This window comes from Sapajus apella, unplaced genomic scaffold (genome assembly GCF_009761245.1).
Source record: "Sapajus apella isolate SASKATOON/1434 unplaced genomic scaffold, GSC_monkey_1.0 scaffold49, whole genome shotgun sequence".
Lineage (NCBI taxonomy): Eukaryota > Metazoa > Chordata > Mammalia > Primates > Cebidae > Sapajus > Sapajus apella.
Window position 1 is genome coordinate 903,837 of NW_022436989.1, and position 17,168 is coordinate 921,004.

Consider the following 17,168-nt stretch of genomic DNA (forward strand, 5'->3'; position numbering starts at 1 on the left):
TGATTTTCTTTTCCCTTTATTTAAATTTGGATCTCATTAAACAGTGATGAGTTATGTAGAGGTACATATGTCCACATGTCTATGTGCACATGTAATTGGTAAACTCACCCAGTCTCCCACAGCATAGGAGGAAAAATACAACCAATAGCCTGTTCATTAGGGCCAAGTCCAAATACCAATATAAGAAGTTTGTTTGGTCGGGCACCGTGGCTCACGCCTGTAATCCCAGCACTTTGGGAGGCCGAGGCGGGTGGGTCACGAGGTCAAGAGATCGAGACCATCCTGGTCAACATGGTGAAACCCCGTCTCTACTAAAAATACAAAAAATTAGCTGGGCATGGTGGCGCGTGCCTGTAATCCCAGCTACTCAGGAGGCTGAGGCAGGAGAATTGCCTGAACCCAGGAGGTGGAGGTTGCGGTGAGCTGAGATCGCGTCATTGCACTCCAGCCTGGGTAACAAGAGCGAAACTCTGTCTCAAAAAAAAAAAAAAAAAAAGAAGTTTGTTTAATCTGTTTTCTCTATATCTAAACTTTGGAAGTCACAGCTGTGGACAGACCTAAAGACTTGGCATTAGGTCCTCCTGGGACTCCACTGTTCTCTTTTCACTGTCTGATCTTTGAAAGGAAGATGGACAGCAGGGGGGCAGCAGTGGTCTACCTGTGGACACTCTTTTTGCAGCCCTTGCTCTCTCTAGGGCCCTGTCCCTTCAGCCTTTGGGCTGGGGAGAGATGTTGATAAGGAAGCACTGATCTTTCACTTCTGGAAGGAAATGAAGGTTCAGGCCCTTCACCTCCCTCGGAGCTGCGTTCAGTGTGCCAACCACTGGCCATGTGTGGGTACTGAGGGCCTGGAATTTGGCTGCACTGAGACGTGCTGGAAAGGTTTGACGAAATACAGAGTGAGTTTCACAGATTGACTACCGAAAATTATGTAGTTCATTCATATATTGATTATATATTTAAATAGTAATATTTTGAATATATTGGGTTAAATGACAATCAATTTCACCTGTTATTTTTAATGTTTTTTTTTTGTTTTTTTGTTTTGTTTTGTTTTTTTGAGACGGAGTTTCACTCTTGTTACCCAGGCTGGAGTGCAGTGGCGCGATCTCGGCTCACCGCAACCTCCGCCTCCTGGGTTCAGGCAATTCTCCTGCCTCAACCTCCTGAGTAGCTGGGATTACAGGCACGCGCCACCATGCCCAGCTAATGTTTTGTATTTTTAGTAGAGACGGGGTTTCACCGTGTTGACCAGGATGGTCTTGATCTCTTGACCTCGAGATCCACCCGCCTCGGCCTCCCAAAGTGCTGGGATTACAGGCTTGAGCCACCGCGCCCGGCCTTATTTTTAATGTTTTAAAGGTGGCTACTAGGAAATCTAAAATTCACTCGTGGCTTACATTTTATTTCTTAAAGGATTGTCTCCTTTATGAAATTTCAGGCTGCCTGATCAAATTACCAGAGGCCAGAAAGGTCCCAAAGTCTAAAGTGTTAAAGTCCTTGCCACTATATTGTTTTCATTTGCGAATAACATATATATATATTGTTTATCAATGAATATAACCTTATACAAACGTTAAAGGAAAATAGTCCCTGGGCTGGGCGAGGCCCAGGGCAACGAGAAAGCCCTGCATGAAAAGGCTGCAGCCAAGAACCTGTTACTTTGTCGCCGTCAGCCCAGCGTCTGATCACACCCTCGTCACTCAGGGCCTGAGGGGGCGGGGACTGGAGCCCTATCCAATCAGGGACGCTGACGTGGGAACGGTCCAATCAGGCGCGCAGCCGGACAGAAGGGCGCGGCTTCCGGGATGTGGCGGGGCCTTCGTCTCGCCTAGTCCGCGGCGGTCGTCTTCTGTGCTCCGCATGCTCTGCTCGGGGACGCCCAGGTGACCGCCGCAGCTCTTGCCCTGTGTCCTGCAGGTATCAGGAGATCCATAGCTAAGAGGCCTGGACAGCCGGGAAGCGGGGAAATGGTGGGTATATGCCCGGAGTCCCGAGGTGGGGGCGGGGCTGAGGGAAACGGCTGGAACTGTTCGGACGGCCCCAGGCCTCCCCACGTGTCCCTCCGGAGTCTGCGGACCCGATACCCCGCCGGACCCGCGCGGCGCCCGGCTTCCCCTGGCCGCGGGACGTGATGTGGGCTGGGCCGCCACCCGCACCCGGCGTCCGGTCCGCTTCAGCGCGCGACTTCCGCCCGGCCGGGGCCCTCGCCCGCCGTCGAGCGCTCGCGGCTGCGCGGTGGCGACGGGGGAGCCACTTGGTGGGGGCGCTGCGGGTCCCAGGCCCTCCTTTTCCCTGGTAAACATGTAAAGGGAGCCGCGGTTTAAATGTTAGAGTTTATTTGAGCAAGGAACTGTTCATCCCTGCAGAGCGCCCAGCTGGGGTTTGCGGGTGTCCAGAGCAACGGCTTCGTGAGGTGCGTGGGGACGCGAACCGCGTTCGGAACCGGGTGCAGTCAGGTGGTCGCCTCACTAGGGCTGTCCAGGTGGAAACTTCCTGGTTCTGTAAGGAGAGGTTCGTTGGAGGTTTGTGGTTGGTCCAGCCTGAATATTGTTTTCCCCTAAGGTGGTAATTTACAAGACGTGTGTTTGAGTTAGATTCCTTTCCTTAGGAACCCATGGCACTAGTGCTGCTTCATCTGACTAGTGACTGCTAGTTAATGACTTTAAACACTCCGGAGGGGGCTGGTTTCCATTGCGTATCCAGATGTGTGGCAAGCAGGCAGGCAGGGCCTCACATTCACCATCCTGTCCTCCCAGCCTCTTTGTCCTTTATTGTACATTTCACACACAGCATTTTAATCACTTTTTCACACAGCATTGGATGGCACTTTTTTTAGACATCTGTTTTCTGTTTGGAGACATTTTATGTGAACAGAGAAGAATCTCCTGACACTCTGCTTTTAAAAAAAATTTTTGTGCCTTTTATCTTCCCCAGGCACAGACACCTTATCAGAATGTCTTTGGTTTGAGGTTCCGCTTTGGAAATGTTACAAGGTAGTGTGTCCCCAGACACTCTTCAGTCTTCTTCTGTGCCTGGGTTTCATTATTGTCTAGGTGTGACCCAGGGTGTCCCCAGCAGTCCTGTCTCAGGGAATGTTTAGTGGATATTAACCTCTTGTTCCTTTCCTCCCAGAGGACAACCTCAGTGACGGAGGTGGGCCTCTTAAGGGAGCAGCTGGATGCCCTGGGGCTGAGAGAAATCTCGTTCTACCCTTAGTTTACAAAGCTCACCCAAGGAAGTTAAGATTGTCTTCACCCAACTCCAGCTTCTCTGTTCCTTAGAGACACACTGCTGGTCAGCCAGTTGGATGCCGATATTGAGAGGAAAAGACAGAAATGATTTCTGACATCTGGATCCTCTCAGACTTGTGAAGGGGAAAAAACTGTTCCAAAGGACAAGGAAAACCCACTCCAGTGAGGTGGTGCAAGAATCTGCAAAGCCAAATCTCTTGGGGCACACAGTGGGACACAATGTAGTGGCTCCTGGGCAAGCAGGGAGGGCGAGCATTGCACAGTCAGTGGGCAGTGGGGAAACAGAAGAACGTCCCAAGTGATAGGATGGCCTGACTTGGCACTTGAGTCAAATTTGTGTGTGCTCCAGTCAGCATTGCCACTTCGTGGTTTTTTTTTTTTTTTTTTTTTGAGACGGAGTTTCGCTCTTGTTACCCAGGCTGGAGTGCAATGGCACGATCTCGGCTCACCACAACCTCCGCCTCCGGGGTTCAGGCAATTCTCCTGCCTCAGCCTCCTGAGTAGCTGGGATTACAGGCACACACCACCATGCCCAGCTAATTTTTTGTAGTTTTAGTAGAGACGGGGTTTCACCATGTTGACCAGGATGGTCTCGATCTCTTGACCTCGTGATCCACCCGCCTCGGCCTCCCAAAGTGCTGGGATTACAGGCTTGAGCCACCGCGCCCGGCCCCACTTCATGGGTTTTACACCTTGAAAACTTTTTTCACTTAATTCAACCTTATTTTTTTTTTTTTATTAACTGTCTATAGCATTTTAACAGTAGAGCTTCAAAAGTAAGAAAACGTTTAAGAGGTGGATTTCAGAAAAGACATTCAATATATAGTCAAATATTCACTGATTTACCTTTTTCTTCGCTAGAGTGAGTGTAGTAAGCTTGTCAGGCCTGTTCTTTTTTGGAGGGTGATTGTAAACAGATCCCAGGGCTTAGCTGTGGGAATGCTACCAGGGAAAGTGATAGGGAAAATCTCTCTTCCAGTGTGGCTGTAGGAAATGAATACATTTCCACAAAATAAATGTAGTAGATTAATTGGTAAATTACACTGATTTGTCAAAATATTAGTTCCTCTTTTTTAAAGGGTGGAGAATGTGGAGTTGATATCTCTGTTATTTAGATGTGTGAGTTTAATATTGAATTTTAGAGGATGGGACTTGGCATCTCCTAGATATGTTCATATGTGTGTTTACTAAGTGATTTGAATTATGGAAATAATTTGATGAGTTTATTGTCTGAAACTAATAGACACTTCTCTCTATTGAGGTATAAAATATAAGTGCCTTATAATTTTATTCTCTTTTTTTTTTTTTCTGAGACGGAGTTTCGCTCTTGTTACCCAGGCTGGAGTGCAATGGCGCGATCTCGGCTCACCGCAACTTCCACCTCCCAGGTTCAGGCAATTCTCCTGCCTCAGCCTCCTGAGTAGCTGGGATTACAGGCACACACCACCATGCCCAGCTAATTTTTTGTATTTTTAGTAGAGACGGGGTTTCACCATGTTGACCAGGATGGTCTCGATCTCTTGACCTCGTGATCCACCCGCCTCGGCCTCCCAAAGTGCTGGGATTACAGGCGTGAGCCACTGCGCCCGGCCAATTTTATTCTCTTAGGTAAACACTGTGTTTGAGTGGTTTTGCTGGATTCTTCAAACACTGGGCGTTTTCTCATAAAAACTAAGTGAATAACCCTGACTGGAAAACAGAAGTCTGAGCCCAGTGACTTTAAGTTAAGGCCAATCTTGAGCCTGCAAAAGAAGGTCATTGAAGGCCCAGTTAGTTCTTGCTGGGGAGCCTCCCCTGCAGGTGTCCCAGTCTACACACCCCAGCATGAAAGGAGCCCTTGATATGGTGAGGAGCTATAGAGCCCTGGAGAGCTTGGATCCACAAGTAGGTGCTGTTGGGTGGGAATGGAAGTGAAGTCAGGAGGCTCTTTCTGAGGATGGAATTGTTACTGTTCTGGGGCTGTTTCTAGACTTTGTCAAATAAAACAAATTCACATTTAGGTAAGAAGTTACTTAATTCTAAAGTAGTGTTACAACAGAGGGAAAGCACCAGCTATGGTACCTTCCAGGATCTCAAAGCTTAGGCAGACAAGGGCTTTCTTTCATACGGAGGAACAACCCAGAGTAGAAGGTGAGAGTGAGAGGACCAGATGCAGGGTGGCAAATCAGATCCTGATGAGAAAAAGTTTTACTCCCAAAGTGGCCTCTTCTTAGGAGGGTCATAAATAGGAGTTCTGTGTTAGCTCAAGCATAGGGTGGTACAAATCCAGGGGCCTGGGAGAAAGGAGAGAATCTTAAGCAGTTTGGTTAGTAAGTATTTTGTTCTAACAACTAAAGACAAAATTGTTGACTGGTTATAGGGAAAAAATGGGAATTATCTGTGCCTGGCTTTGTGGTAGGTATAAGAGGGAGCATCATCTAAGTTATAATGAGGCAAGTGTTGCTTTTTATTAAGCTGTTCTTGAACACAGAGCCGAAGGATTTCGTTAATCACAGCTGTTCACCCCACCAATTTCACTTGCCATATTAAGCTCTTCCATTTCACTGTTCCTGAGTTGTTATCTTTTATAATAAACTGGTAAGCATAAGTACATTGTTTTCCTGAGTTCTGTGACTAGCACTATCAAATTATTGAACTTGAGGAGAGGGTGGTGGGAGTTTGTTTTTTTTTTTTTTTTTTTTTTTTTTTAAAGAGACTGGGTTTCTCCAGGTTGGCCAGACTGGTCTCAAACTCCTGACCTCAGGTGATCTGCCCACCGCAGTCTCCCAAAGTGCTGGCATTATAGGTGTGAGCCACCGTGCCTGGCTCTGGGAGTTTCTGATATATAGGCAGTAGCCCAGAAGCATTGGTGGGTCCCGGGGACATGTGACTGGCCTCTGCAGTGGTGGGAGTGTTGTGGGACTGAGTCCTGAACCTGTGGGGTCTGTGTCAACTTTGGGTGGTGTCAGAATTGAGTTGTTGGACACCCAGTTGGTGTTCAGCAACTCCACACATTTGATGTCAGAAAAAACACGTCACAGTGGCCTGGGCTGGAGGCATCTCAGGGTGTCTCAGGAATGGGAGGTTCTGTTCTCCGGCACACATGTTGCACATTCTCCTCTGATTCCAGTTCTCCTCTCAGGGTCAGAGAGGACTTAGAAGCAAAGACTTCTGCGGACACACCCCTCTCTTCACTCTGCTGCCACTACATGATTTTCACCTACTTGTAAACATACCCACTAGGTACTGACATGGCCATGTCCCTTCCAGGACAAGGCTTCACCCTCAGGAGTCCCATCACAACACCTTTACTTTGAGAGTTTTCCATAAAAAACCCACATGGGTGCCTAGAAGACTCCTGGCCTATCCCCACCCCAGCAACCTGGTCCCTCCAGCCCACCCCCACCCGGCTTTTGGACTCTGTGACCATAATCTCATCTGCCTCCATGGACACAAGAATGAGCTGGAGCATACCCCACTTGGGCCAGTATCTGTAGCACAAACCGCTTCTTTACTAACCCTGTACTGAGTACTTAACATGGGCACATGATAGCACTTCTCTGCTTTTTCTTTCCCACAAACCCTCTTTGATATGCACAATTTGTCCAGGGCTCCCCCTCAAGTACCTGAATCCAGACCTACTGAAATTCAAGTAGCCATGAGTTCAAGACCATGGATATTTGAACTTGACTTGGCTGTGGTAGGTCATTGAAGCCCAGTTAGTTCTTCCTGGGGAGCCTCTCCCTGCAGGTGTCTGTACACCCCAAATATGAAAGGAGCTCTTTCTACTGAAAGGAGCTAGAAATAAGAGGTTTAATTCCCCAACAGAAAATAAGAGAATAAATTTTGCTCTTCTCCCCTTTTTTAAAGCTTTTATTAACTTTATTTGTTGAGATACGGTTTCGCTCTTTTCATTCAGGCCAGAGTGCAATGGCACATTTATAGCTTACTGCAGCCTCAAACTGCTGAGCTCAAGTGATCCTCCCTCCTCAACAGCGAGAACTACAGGGATAAACCCCCCCACCTGGCAAATTTTATTTTTTATTTTGTGTAGAGATGAGCTCTCACTTATGTTGCCCTGGATGGTCTCCAACTCCTGGCTTCATGCTGTTCTCGCCTCGGCCTCCCAAGTGCTGGGATTACAGGCATAAGCCACTGTGCCTGGCCAACATAGATGCCTTAAAGCCCCATTTTCAGAGTGGCACCCTTTGAATTTTCCAAATCCGGGGACCTGTTAGAGTCGCGTGAGAAGCTCCTGGTATAACAAGTGCTTGGTGACAGAATCTGTAAATGTAAACAAGAACCTCAGCAGTGGAAGCTTAGGGCCACAAAATGTGCAGAGCCATGGTCACAGCCACACTCATCTATAAAGTCGATATGGAAGCACTATTGTCCTTGCTCTGACTCAAGATTTAGCCAATTAGGGACAGGTGATACCTCCTCTGGGTTAATAATCTGCTGCTCTGGCCGGGCATGGCCGCTTACCCTTGTAATCCCAGCCCTTTGGGAGGCTGAGGCAGGTGGATCACAAGGTCAGGAGTTCAAGACCAGCCTGGCCAACACAGTGAAACCCCAATCTCTACTAAAAATACAAAAAATTAGCTGGGCATGGTGGCAGGTACCTGTAATCCCAGCTACTCTGGAGACTGAGGCAGGAGAATCGCTTGAACCCAGAGGCAGAGGTTGCAGAGAGCCAAGATCACACCACTGCAGTCCAGCCTGGGTGGCAGAGCAGATTCCATCTCTAGAAAAAAAAATGACTCTCTACATTTTTTTCCCTAAAAATCAGTGATGGAGAAACAGGAAAAGAAAAGCTGGGTCCTTCATGTAAATCCTGGGGATTATGGGACACTTGGTGCCCACCTCCCTGGGTGTCAGAGGAATTACCTCACTTATGTTTTCAGCACCGTCCTCTGTAACATACTTCTGAGCATGTAGTGGGTGTTCCATAAACGTTGCATTAATGCACGTGTCCATGTTGTTTTCCCAGTGTGGACTTGCTCAGACTTTGCTGCCTTCTCTAGACTATAGTAAACGTTAAAGGTTCAGCAGAGAATGCCATTTTTTCAAGATGGCAATTGGTGGTCCTCACTTGCAGTCAGAAGCATTTGTGTTGTGATATAAGTGTTGGGAAGGAACTCTGTGCTGTGCTTGCCTTCTCTAGCTGAGTGCTGCTGATAAGGAGTCCAAGGGGGACAGTATCAGAAGACTCGATAAAGAAGCCAATTTACAGACCCCTTTCACACCTGCAGAAACATTACTTAGAGTGGGGCCTGGAATATCAAATTAGAATACCAAATTATTTCTATGTACATTGAAGCCTGAGAGACAGTGCTCAGCTGTGTAGTTCTCAGCCCAGGCTTCCAGTTAGAATCACATGGCCAGTTTAGAGAACTACCATCATGCATGCCTTCTCCAAAGATCTTGTCTGTGGTCTGGATGGAGGCATCATTGTTGTTTTAAATAAGTGCCCCCCCGCCATGATTCTAAGGTGAGATCAGAGTCAAGCTTGAGGGCTCCCAGATATAGTCACGGGACTTTAGTTCCAAAAGGAGGTCAGAGGACCTGTTCTACTTGGGTTTGGTAGGGGTAGGTCACAAGGTCCATATTTCCTTAATTGTGGGAGTTCATGGCAGGGGAGATCACCTGAAGGCAGGAAATTTTTGGTCTTTGTGTGGGAGCTCATTTTTTCTCCCTTCTGTGACAAAGAATAAGGGAGTGTGCCCTCCTCTGTGCTTCAGGACCTTCTGCCTGTAGGTGTGTTGGTTGCAGGTGAAAAGGTTGTGCTGACACCTTTAAAGGCATATTCTCAAATGCAGGTGTGATTTGTCCAGATAATCTCACCTGAGAAGGAATCCCAGAGAAGAAGGAAGAAGAGGAAGAAATGGCTGGTTCTCAGGTGAATGTGTCCGGGATCAGGGGATGTATCCTCTTATTCTTTTGGAATGTCATGTGTTGAGAACTTGCAAACCTTTATTTCTGTACTCTGATGTGCCTGCTTAATACGTTTTTTCCAACTACTTTCTCCCTTTTTTTTTTCTTAAGATTGTTAATCAAGGAGCTCTGTAAAATCCTTACTCCTATACACCAGAATCTTCTCTCCATTCCCTCCATCCAGGCTTCTTACATGTCATGACCAAATCTCACCATCAATGTATGATGGGCAGTATTAAAAATGTTCTGTAACAGATCAACATGGAAAAGTGTTGATGCCCAAGATTCCCACTGGGTTGGGGTTGGGTCTTGGGGTATCAGTGAAGAGGGGGACTATGTACTGTTTAGATTTCATCCACATGCTCCGTCAGCTCTATGCAGAACAGAATTAAGGGACATTTAAAGAGGATGGCATTAATTGCCTAGAATAACTTAAAGTTCTGAAAAGAGAATAATTAGAAGACACTCCTGTTTAGGATACTAAAACACTTTTGAAATACACTGTTGCCGGGCGCGGTGGCTCAAGCCTGTAATCCCAGCACTTTAGGAGGCCGAGGCGGGTGGATCACGAGGTCAGCAGATCGAGACCATCCTGGTCAACATGGTGAAACCCCGTCTCTACTAAAAATACAAAACATTAGCTGGGCTTGGTGGCGCGTGCCTGTAATCCCAGCTACTCAGGAGGTTGAGGCAGGAGAATTGCCTGAACCCAGGAGGCGGAGGTTGAAGTGAGCCGAGATCGTGCCATTGCACTCCAGCCTGGGTAACAAGAGTGAAACTCTGTCTCAAAAAAAAAAAAAAAAAAAAAGAAATACACTGTTAGAGATTAAAGAACCTGGGAAATATCTATCACTTGAACTTTGCATAAAACTGATGTTTCTGGCCAGGCACTATGGTTCACACCTGTAATCCCAGCACTTTGGGAAGCCGAGGTGGGCAGATCACTTGAGGTCAGGAGTTCAAGACCAGCCTTCCTAACATGGCGAAACCCCATCTCTACCAAAAATGCAAAAATTAGCTGGGCATGGTGGCACACACCTGTAATCCCAGCTACTTGGGAGACTGAGGTGGGAGAATCACTTGAACCAGGGAGACTGAGGTGGGAGAATCACTTGAACCAAGGAGGCAGAGGTTGCAGTGAGTGGAGATTGCACCACTGCACTACAGCCTGGGCAACAGAGCAAGGCTTTGTCTCAAAAAACAAAAGAAAAAAACTGGATGTTGCTACATGATTAGATTCAGATTATAATTTACAATTTTTGTGGCCAATAATATTAGAGTGGTGATTTTGTGTCCTCCTGTGTGTGAACGTTGATATCAATTTATCCTATTACAGTTGATCAGATTTTTCCACTGTAGAGTTATTTTTCTCATTATTATTTAGTACCTTGGGGAGATTTACTGACTGATGTGTATAAGCCATCAATCACATTTAATTAGGAAGCTCTTTCTTTTTAGATTCTCCTTGTTTGTAGCTTGCTTTGAAAAATGAAGGCTCTCATGTTTGTTTACTGATTAGATAAACTGAAACTGAAACAAACACAGGCTCTGCCACTTCCTGTATGTTGGAAAAAATATTTTCCTTGGGCCAGACATTGGCATCACTGTATAGCTCACTAGAAATTGAGAAACTCAGGCTTCACCCTAGGTCCTCTGAATCAGAACCTGCATTTTCAGAAGATCTCTAGTTTATTGTGTACACATTAAAATTTGAGGGGTACTTTCTGATGAATCATGACTTCTACATATGAGAAATATTTACAACTTATCCTGTGTGATATAAATATAGCGGGAAAAAAATATATATGCCTGTGTTGATGCCCTTAATTTTATGCTGTATTCACAAAAGTAGATCATCGATACTGGTTATGTGCATCTTATGCCATCCTTTAGGAGTTAGAGAATACATTAGAGAACATTTCTGTGTTTACAATTATTTGATCATTTCAGTCTCTTCTGTAAGTAAGAACCAATTCTGTCTGTCTCTCTTTGTGCCTGGAATCAAATTAAGAACTCTAACCATGGACACTTGATAAGTATGTGTTTTCTTTTTTCCAGGGACTGTTGATATTCAGGGATGTGGCCATAGAATTCTCTCCTGAAGAGTGGAGCTATCTGAACCCTGCTCAGCAGAATCTGTATAGGGATGTGATGTTAGAAAACTACAGAAACCTGGTCTCCCTGGGTGAGGATGATGTCATTTCATAATTTCTGTTTTACACGAAGGATTTTATTTCCTTCACTGTAGAATATTTTGGGGAATTTCTGCTTTACATGAATGAGTTTCAGATTTCTGCTTTCAAGGAAAACTTAGGGATTTGTTGGTATAGAAAAAAATAACCTTTAAGGTATTTTATCTTGACATTAACCTTCCTTTCTTGAAGTGATGCACATACTCTAGATTAGTGATAATTCCAGCAATTTAGTGTCATAAAATAATGTTGCCCACACCCTAAAAAACCTAGTTGCCACCACCGATTTTTGATTCAGTACTATTAGGTGGTGAAGCGAGGGACTCATAAATTTAAAATACTTTCTAAATATTCTAAAGGCTCTGTCAAGAAACAGTACTTTGTGATTTATTTTCTAGAATCTTCTGTTACGTCCTTGTTTCTCTAGTGAACACAGTACTAGGTTGGTAATTGGAGAATCCAAGCAAGAGTCATGCTACTTTTTAAAAAATAAAACAGGTCCTTTTTTTAAAAAATAAAACAGGTATTGCTATCTCTAAGCCAGACCTGATCACCTGTCTAGAGCAAAGGAATGAGCCGTGGAGTGTGAAGAAACGTGAGACAGTAGCCAAACAACCAGGTAAGTGGGAGTAAATTAAATGGGTGATACAGATGAGAGATTCAGAGATCAGGGAGGAAGCCAGACCTTAAAATGTGGTTTTGGAAGCTCTGCTCCAATGAACATGGTTTCTGAGAAGCCTGAGTTTCTTTCCCTTGCTCTCACATAGGAATGCCTCTGTCCCACTCTCTTAAATTCTTTCAGGGCTCTACTTTTCTTCAGTGATCTTTCTTCAGGATTACAGTGAGAGCCAAAGTCCTCTTCACAGCTTGTAACAGAACGTGTGATCTGCTTGTTCTTCCGTTGCTTTGGGGACACAGGAATATCTGTATTTTTTAGAAGTTCTTTGTTAATCTATTTTTAAGTTCCCTTTTTGCACTATGTCTAAGATGTGTGAGAGTAGTGGGATTTGGCTTAGAATCCTAGGAACACCAGTACAGGTATTATATATTTTCTACTTTGTGATTTTCCCACTCTATAGAGGTTTTAAATGTCATTCTATAGAAATATATACTCAGTGATTTTTATGAGAACACTAGACATCTCCCTAAACATAAGAAACTTGCCGGGCACGGTGGCTCAAGCCTGTAATCCCAACACTTTGGGAGGCCGAGGCGGGTGGATCACGAGGTCAAGAGATCGAGACCATCCTGGTCAACATGGTGAAACCCCGTCTCCAAAAAATACAAAAAAATGAGCTGGGCATGGTGGCGCGTGCCTGTAATCCCAGCTACTCAGGAGGCTGAGGCAGGAGAATTGCCTGAACCCAGGAGGCGGAGGTTGCGGTGAGCCGAGATCGCGCCATTGCACTCCAGCCTGGGTACATGAGCGAAACTCCGTCTCAAAAAAAAAAAAAAAAAAAAAAACAGTGTAAAGAGCAATTTGATGATCTTTTCCTCTATATTTTCTCCTGAGAGTTTTATTAGTTTTGATTACGTATTGAATCCTTTCAAAATATTGTTTGTATATGATGCAAAGGAAGGGTCCAAATTAATTTTTTTCATGTAGGTACTCAGTTTTCAACATGATTTGTTGAAGAGATTCTCCTTTCCCTATTGTGTGGTTGTAGAAGGTCATTTGATTCTATACAAAGGGATTTATATCTGGGTTCTCGCTTCTGTTTCATTATTTATTAATATTTGTGTCAGTGCTACATTATTTTTATAACTTTGTATAATATATTTGAAACAGGAAGTGTAAGGCCGGGCGCGGTGGCTCAAGCCTGTAATCCCAGCACTTTGGGAGGCCGAGGCGGGTGGATCACGAGGTCAAGAGATCGAGACCATCCTGGTCAACATGGTGAAACCCCGTCTCTACTAAAAATACAAAAAAAAAATTAGCTGGGCCTGGTGGCACGTGCCTGTAATCCCAGCTACTCAGGAGGTTGAGGCAGGAGAATTGCCTGAACCCAGGAGACGGAGGTTGCGGTGAGCCGAGATCGCGCCATTGCACTCCAGCCTGGGTAACAAGAGCGAGACTCCATCTCAAAAAAAAAAAAAAAAAAAGAGACAGGGTCCAATCTGGCTTTAAACTCCTGGCCACAAGTTATCCTGGTATGTTTACGTCCCAAAGTGCTAGGATTACAAGTATAAGCCACCACACCCAGCCTTTTCTTCTTTGGCAATGGTGTTTGGTTAGTTAGAATTTCTAAACAAATTTTAGGATTTGGAGAATATTTCTGTAAAAGAAGTACCGTTGGGATTTTGATAGAGATATGGTGAATTTGTGTATCACTGTTGGTACTGATACCTTAACAAAAAAAAAATCATCTGACCCTTGAGCAAGAGTACATTCAAGAGTGTGTTTAATTTCTACATATTTTGGATTTGGTTAGAAAAAAATACATTGTGTCATTTCAGCCTTCTTAAATTTGATGTTTTATATTCTAACAGAATGAATACGCATTTGAGAATATTGGAAAAGAATATTCTGCTGCTTTTCCTGGAGAATTCTGAACATGTCTGTTAGGTCTAATTTGTCTATAATACTTAAATTTTCTGTTCTCTTATTGATATTCTATGGGATTTTTCTATTCATTATTGAAAGTGGAATCTTGAAATCTATAATTGTTGTGTTGCTGTGTATTTCTTATTTCATTTCTGTCAATATTTGCTTCATATATATGGAAGCAAATGTTGCTCCATACATACACAAACGCATATACATATATATACATAAGACATATATATGTATGTTTGTGTGTGGAGTGTGTGTGTATATAAAACTGTTAAAGATTTTTGGTAAATGGGCCTATTTTACCATTATGTCAATCTTTGCCTTTCGTGACAGTTTTTAATTAAAAATGTATCTTGTAGCCGGGCGCGGTGGCTCAAGCCTGTAATCCCAGCACTTTGGGAGGCTGAGGCAGGTGGATCACGAGGTCAAGAGATCGAGACCATCCTGGTCAACACGGTAAAACCCCGTCTCTACTAAAACTACAAAAAATTAGCTGGGCATGGTGGCGCGTGCCTGTAATCCCAGCTACTCAGGAGGCTGAGGCAGGAGAATTGCCTGAACCCAGGAGGTGGAGGTTGCGGTGAGCCAAGATCGTGCCATTGCACTCCAGCCTGGGTAACAAGAGGGAAACTCCGTCCAAAAAAAAAAAAAAAATGTATCTTGTATAATATAATTGTGGCCGTACCACCCAATTGTGGTTACTGTTTTCATGGAATATTTTTCTTCATTCTTTTTTTTTTGAAATGGAGTTTTGCTCTTGTTACCCAGGCTGGAATGTAATGGCGCGATCTCGGCTCACCGCAACCTCCGCCTCCTGGGTTCAGGCAATTCTCCTGCCTCAACCTCCTGAGTAGCTGGGATTACAGGCACACACCACCATGCCCAGCTAATGTTTTGTATTTTTAGTAGAGACAGGGTTTCACCATGTTGACCAGGATGGTCTCGATCTCTTGACCTCATGATCCACCCACCTTGGCCTCCCAAAGTGTTGGGATTACAGGCGTGAGCCATTGCGCCCGGCCCTTTCTTCATTCTTTACTTTCAACCTATTTGACTCTACAGTTGAGTGTCTTGTACACAGCATATTTTAGAATCTTGTTTGTTCTTAATCCATTCAGCCATTTTCTTTTCATTAAGGAATTTAATCCATTTATATTTAAAACAATTCCTAAAGGAAATGGCAGTAGTATTACCATCTTGTTTTTTTTTTTTTTTTTTTTTTTTTGAGATGGAGTTTCACTCATGTTACCCAGGCTGGAGTGCAATGGCGCGATCTCGGCTCACCGCAACCTCCGCCTCCTGGGTTCAGACAATTCTCCTGCCTCAGCCTCCTGAGTAGCTGGGACTACAGGCACACACCACCATGCCCAGCTCATTTTTTTGTATTTTTAGTAGAGACGGAGTTTCACCATGTTGACCAGGATGGTCTTGATCTCTTGACCTCGTGATCCACCCGCCTCAGCCTCCCAAAGTGCTGGGATTACAGGCTTGAGCCACCGCGCCCGGCTTATTTTTCAACACAATAGACTGCTTTTATAATTTCCTTTAGGACTGTACTAACAGCAACAAACATTCTCAGCTTTTGTTTATCTTGGATGTCTATTTTTCACTTATTTTTGAAGGTAAATTTTTTTAAAATCAAGGATTCTTACTAATATTTCTGGTTTTATCTCACATTTTAGAAGTTCTCAGCCCCTCCCTTTTAAAAAAAAAAGAAAAAACTTGCCACTTTTTACCTATATCTTCTAAGTTCTTTTTATGAATATACTGGTCTACTGAATGATGTCCATTAAGTCCTATATTCCATCTTCATTTTTTTCCATTTTTAAAATTTTGTGTCCTCAACTCAATATTTGATATCAATAAATGATATGTCTTCAATTTGTTGATGTTTTTTCTGCTTCATTAAGTCTGCTGTTGTAGCTCTTTAGTAAATTTTTCAACACAGTTGTATTCTCCAGCTCAACAATTTTAGTTGGGTTCTTTTTTATAGTTTAAAAAAAAAAATCTCCTTGTTGATATACTATTTTCCTCATGCATGGTTTTTCTGATTTTTTTTTTTTTTTTTTTTTTTTTTTTTGAGATGGAGTTTCGCTCTTGTTACCCAGGCTAGAGTGCAATGGCGCGATCTCGGCTCACCGCAACCTCCGCCTCCCGGGTTCAGGCAATTCTCCTGCCTCAGCCTCCTGAGTAGCTGGGATTACAGGCACGCACCACCATGCCCAGCTAATTTTTTTTATTTTTAGTAGAGACGGGGTTTCACCACGTTGACCAGGATGGTCTCGATCTCTTGACCTCGTGATCCGCCCGCCTCGGCCTCCCAAAGTGTTGGGATTACAGGCGTGAACCACCGCGCCCGGCCCTTTTTTTTTTTTTTTTTTTTTAAACAAGATCTTACTCTGTCATCCAGGCTGGTGGAGTGCAGTGGTGTGATCATAACTCACTGTAGCCTCAAACTCCTGAGCTCAAGTGATCCTTCCACCTCAGCCTTCTGAGTAGCTGGGACTATAGGCACATACTACCATGTCTGGCTAATTTTAAAAAAAATTGTAGAGACAGTCTCACTGTGTTACTCAAGCTGGTCTTGAACTCTTGGTCTCAAACAATTCTCTCACTTCAGCCTCCCAAAATGCTGGAATTTCAGGTGTGAGCCTCTGTGCATAGCCAGAAATTATTTTTAAATGAACAAAAACCTGAATATTTTACTTTATATAAACTGTATTGCTCTTGTCAGCATGCCCAACCTGATTTTGTGTAGTTAATTAAATGTGTTATGCTTTTGGTCATTGAACGAACATGTTTAAGATGATTACTTTAAATTCTTTGTCCGAAAAATGCAAAAATCTCTCTTTCTTAAGGGTCAGTTTCTGGAGATTTGTTTCTTCAAGTAAGGCAGGTTTCCTGTTTTCTCTGTATGCCCTGTGATCACATACACAAAAATAAAATTCTGTAGTGCTAGAATGGTGGTTTATAAAACAGCTTTGCTCTGGCAGTCTCGTAGAAGCATGCTTACAGATGACACGTTGCGTTTCCATTTCTGTTTTCAAGATTCTCTTCTCATCTGTAATTTTTTGAAACTGCCTATAATGAGTCTTGTTATGGGTCTGTTAGTGTTTATCCTATTTGAAATGTGTTAAGCTTCTTAATTTTTTTTTTTTTTTACATTTGAGAATTTGTCAGTTATTTTTTTTGGTATTCTTCAGCTCCAAAATTTCAATTTCTTTTTTTTTTTTTTTTTTTTTTTTTTTTTTTTTT

At 43.8% G+C, this 17,168-nt stretch overlaps 1 protein-coding gene across 3 annotated transcripts in view; it reads left to right on the forward strand.

The window, feature by feature from the left end:
• Positions 1 to 1,577: 1,577 nt before the first annotated feature.
• Positions 1,578 to 17,168, forward strand: part of LOC116525934 (zinc finger protein 682-like) — an 18,798-nt gene continuing 3,207 nt past the window's right edge. The window contains exons 1-4 of one of the 3 annotated variants that reach the window (XM_032242078.1): positions 1,578 to 1,973; positions 9,053 to 9,132; positions 11,226 to 11,352; positions 11,883 to 11,978. In XM_032242078.1, the coding sequence (XP_032097969.1) occupies positions 9,118 to 9,132; positions 11,226 to 11,352; positions 11,883 to 11,978 (238 nt within the window). In that variant the 5' untranslated portion in view covers positions 1,578 to 1,973; positions 9,053 to 9,117. The remainder of the gene's footprint in view (positions 1,974 to 9,052; positions 9,133 to 11,225; positions 11,353 to 11,882; positions 11,979 to 17,168) is intronic. The other 2 variants (XM_032242079.1, XM_032242080.1) reach the window with 2 other exon arrangements.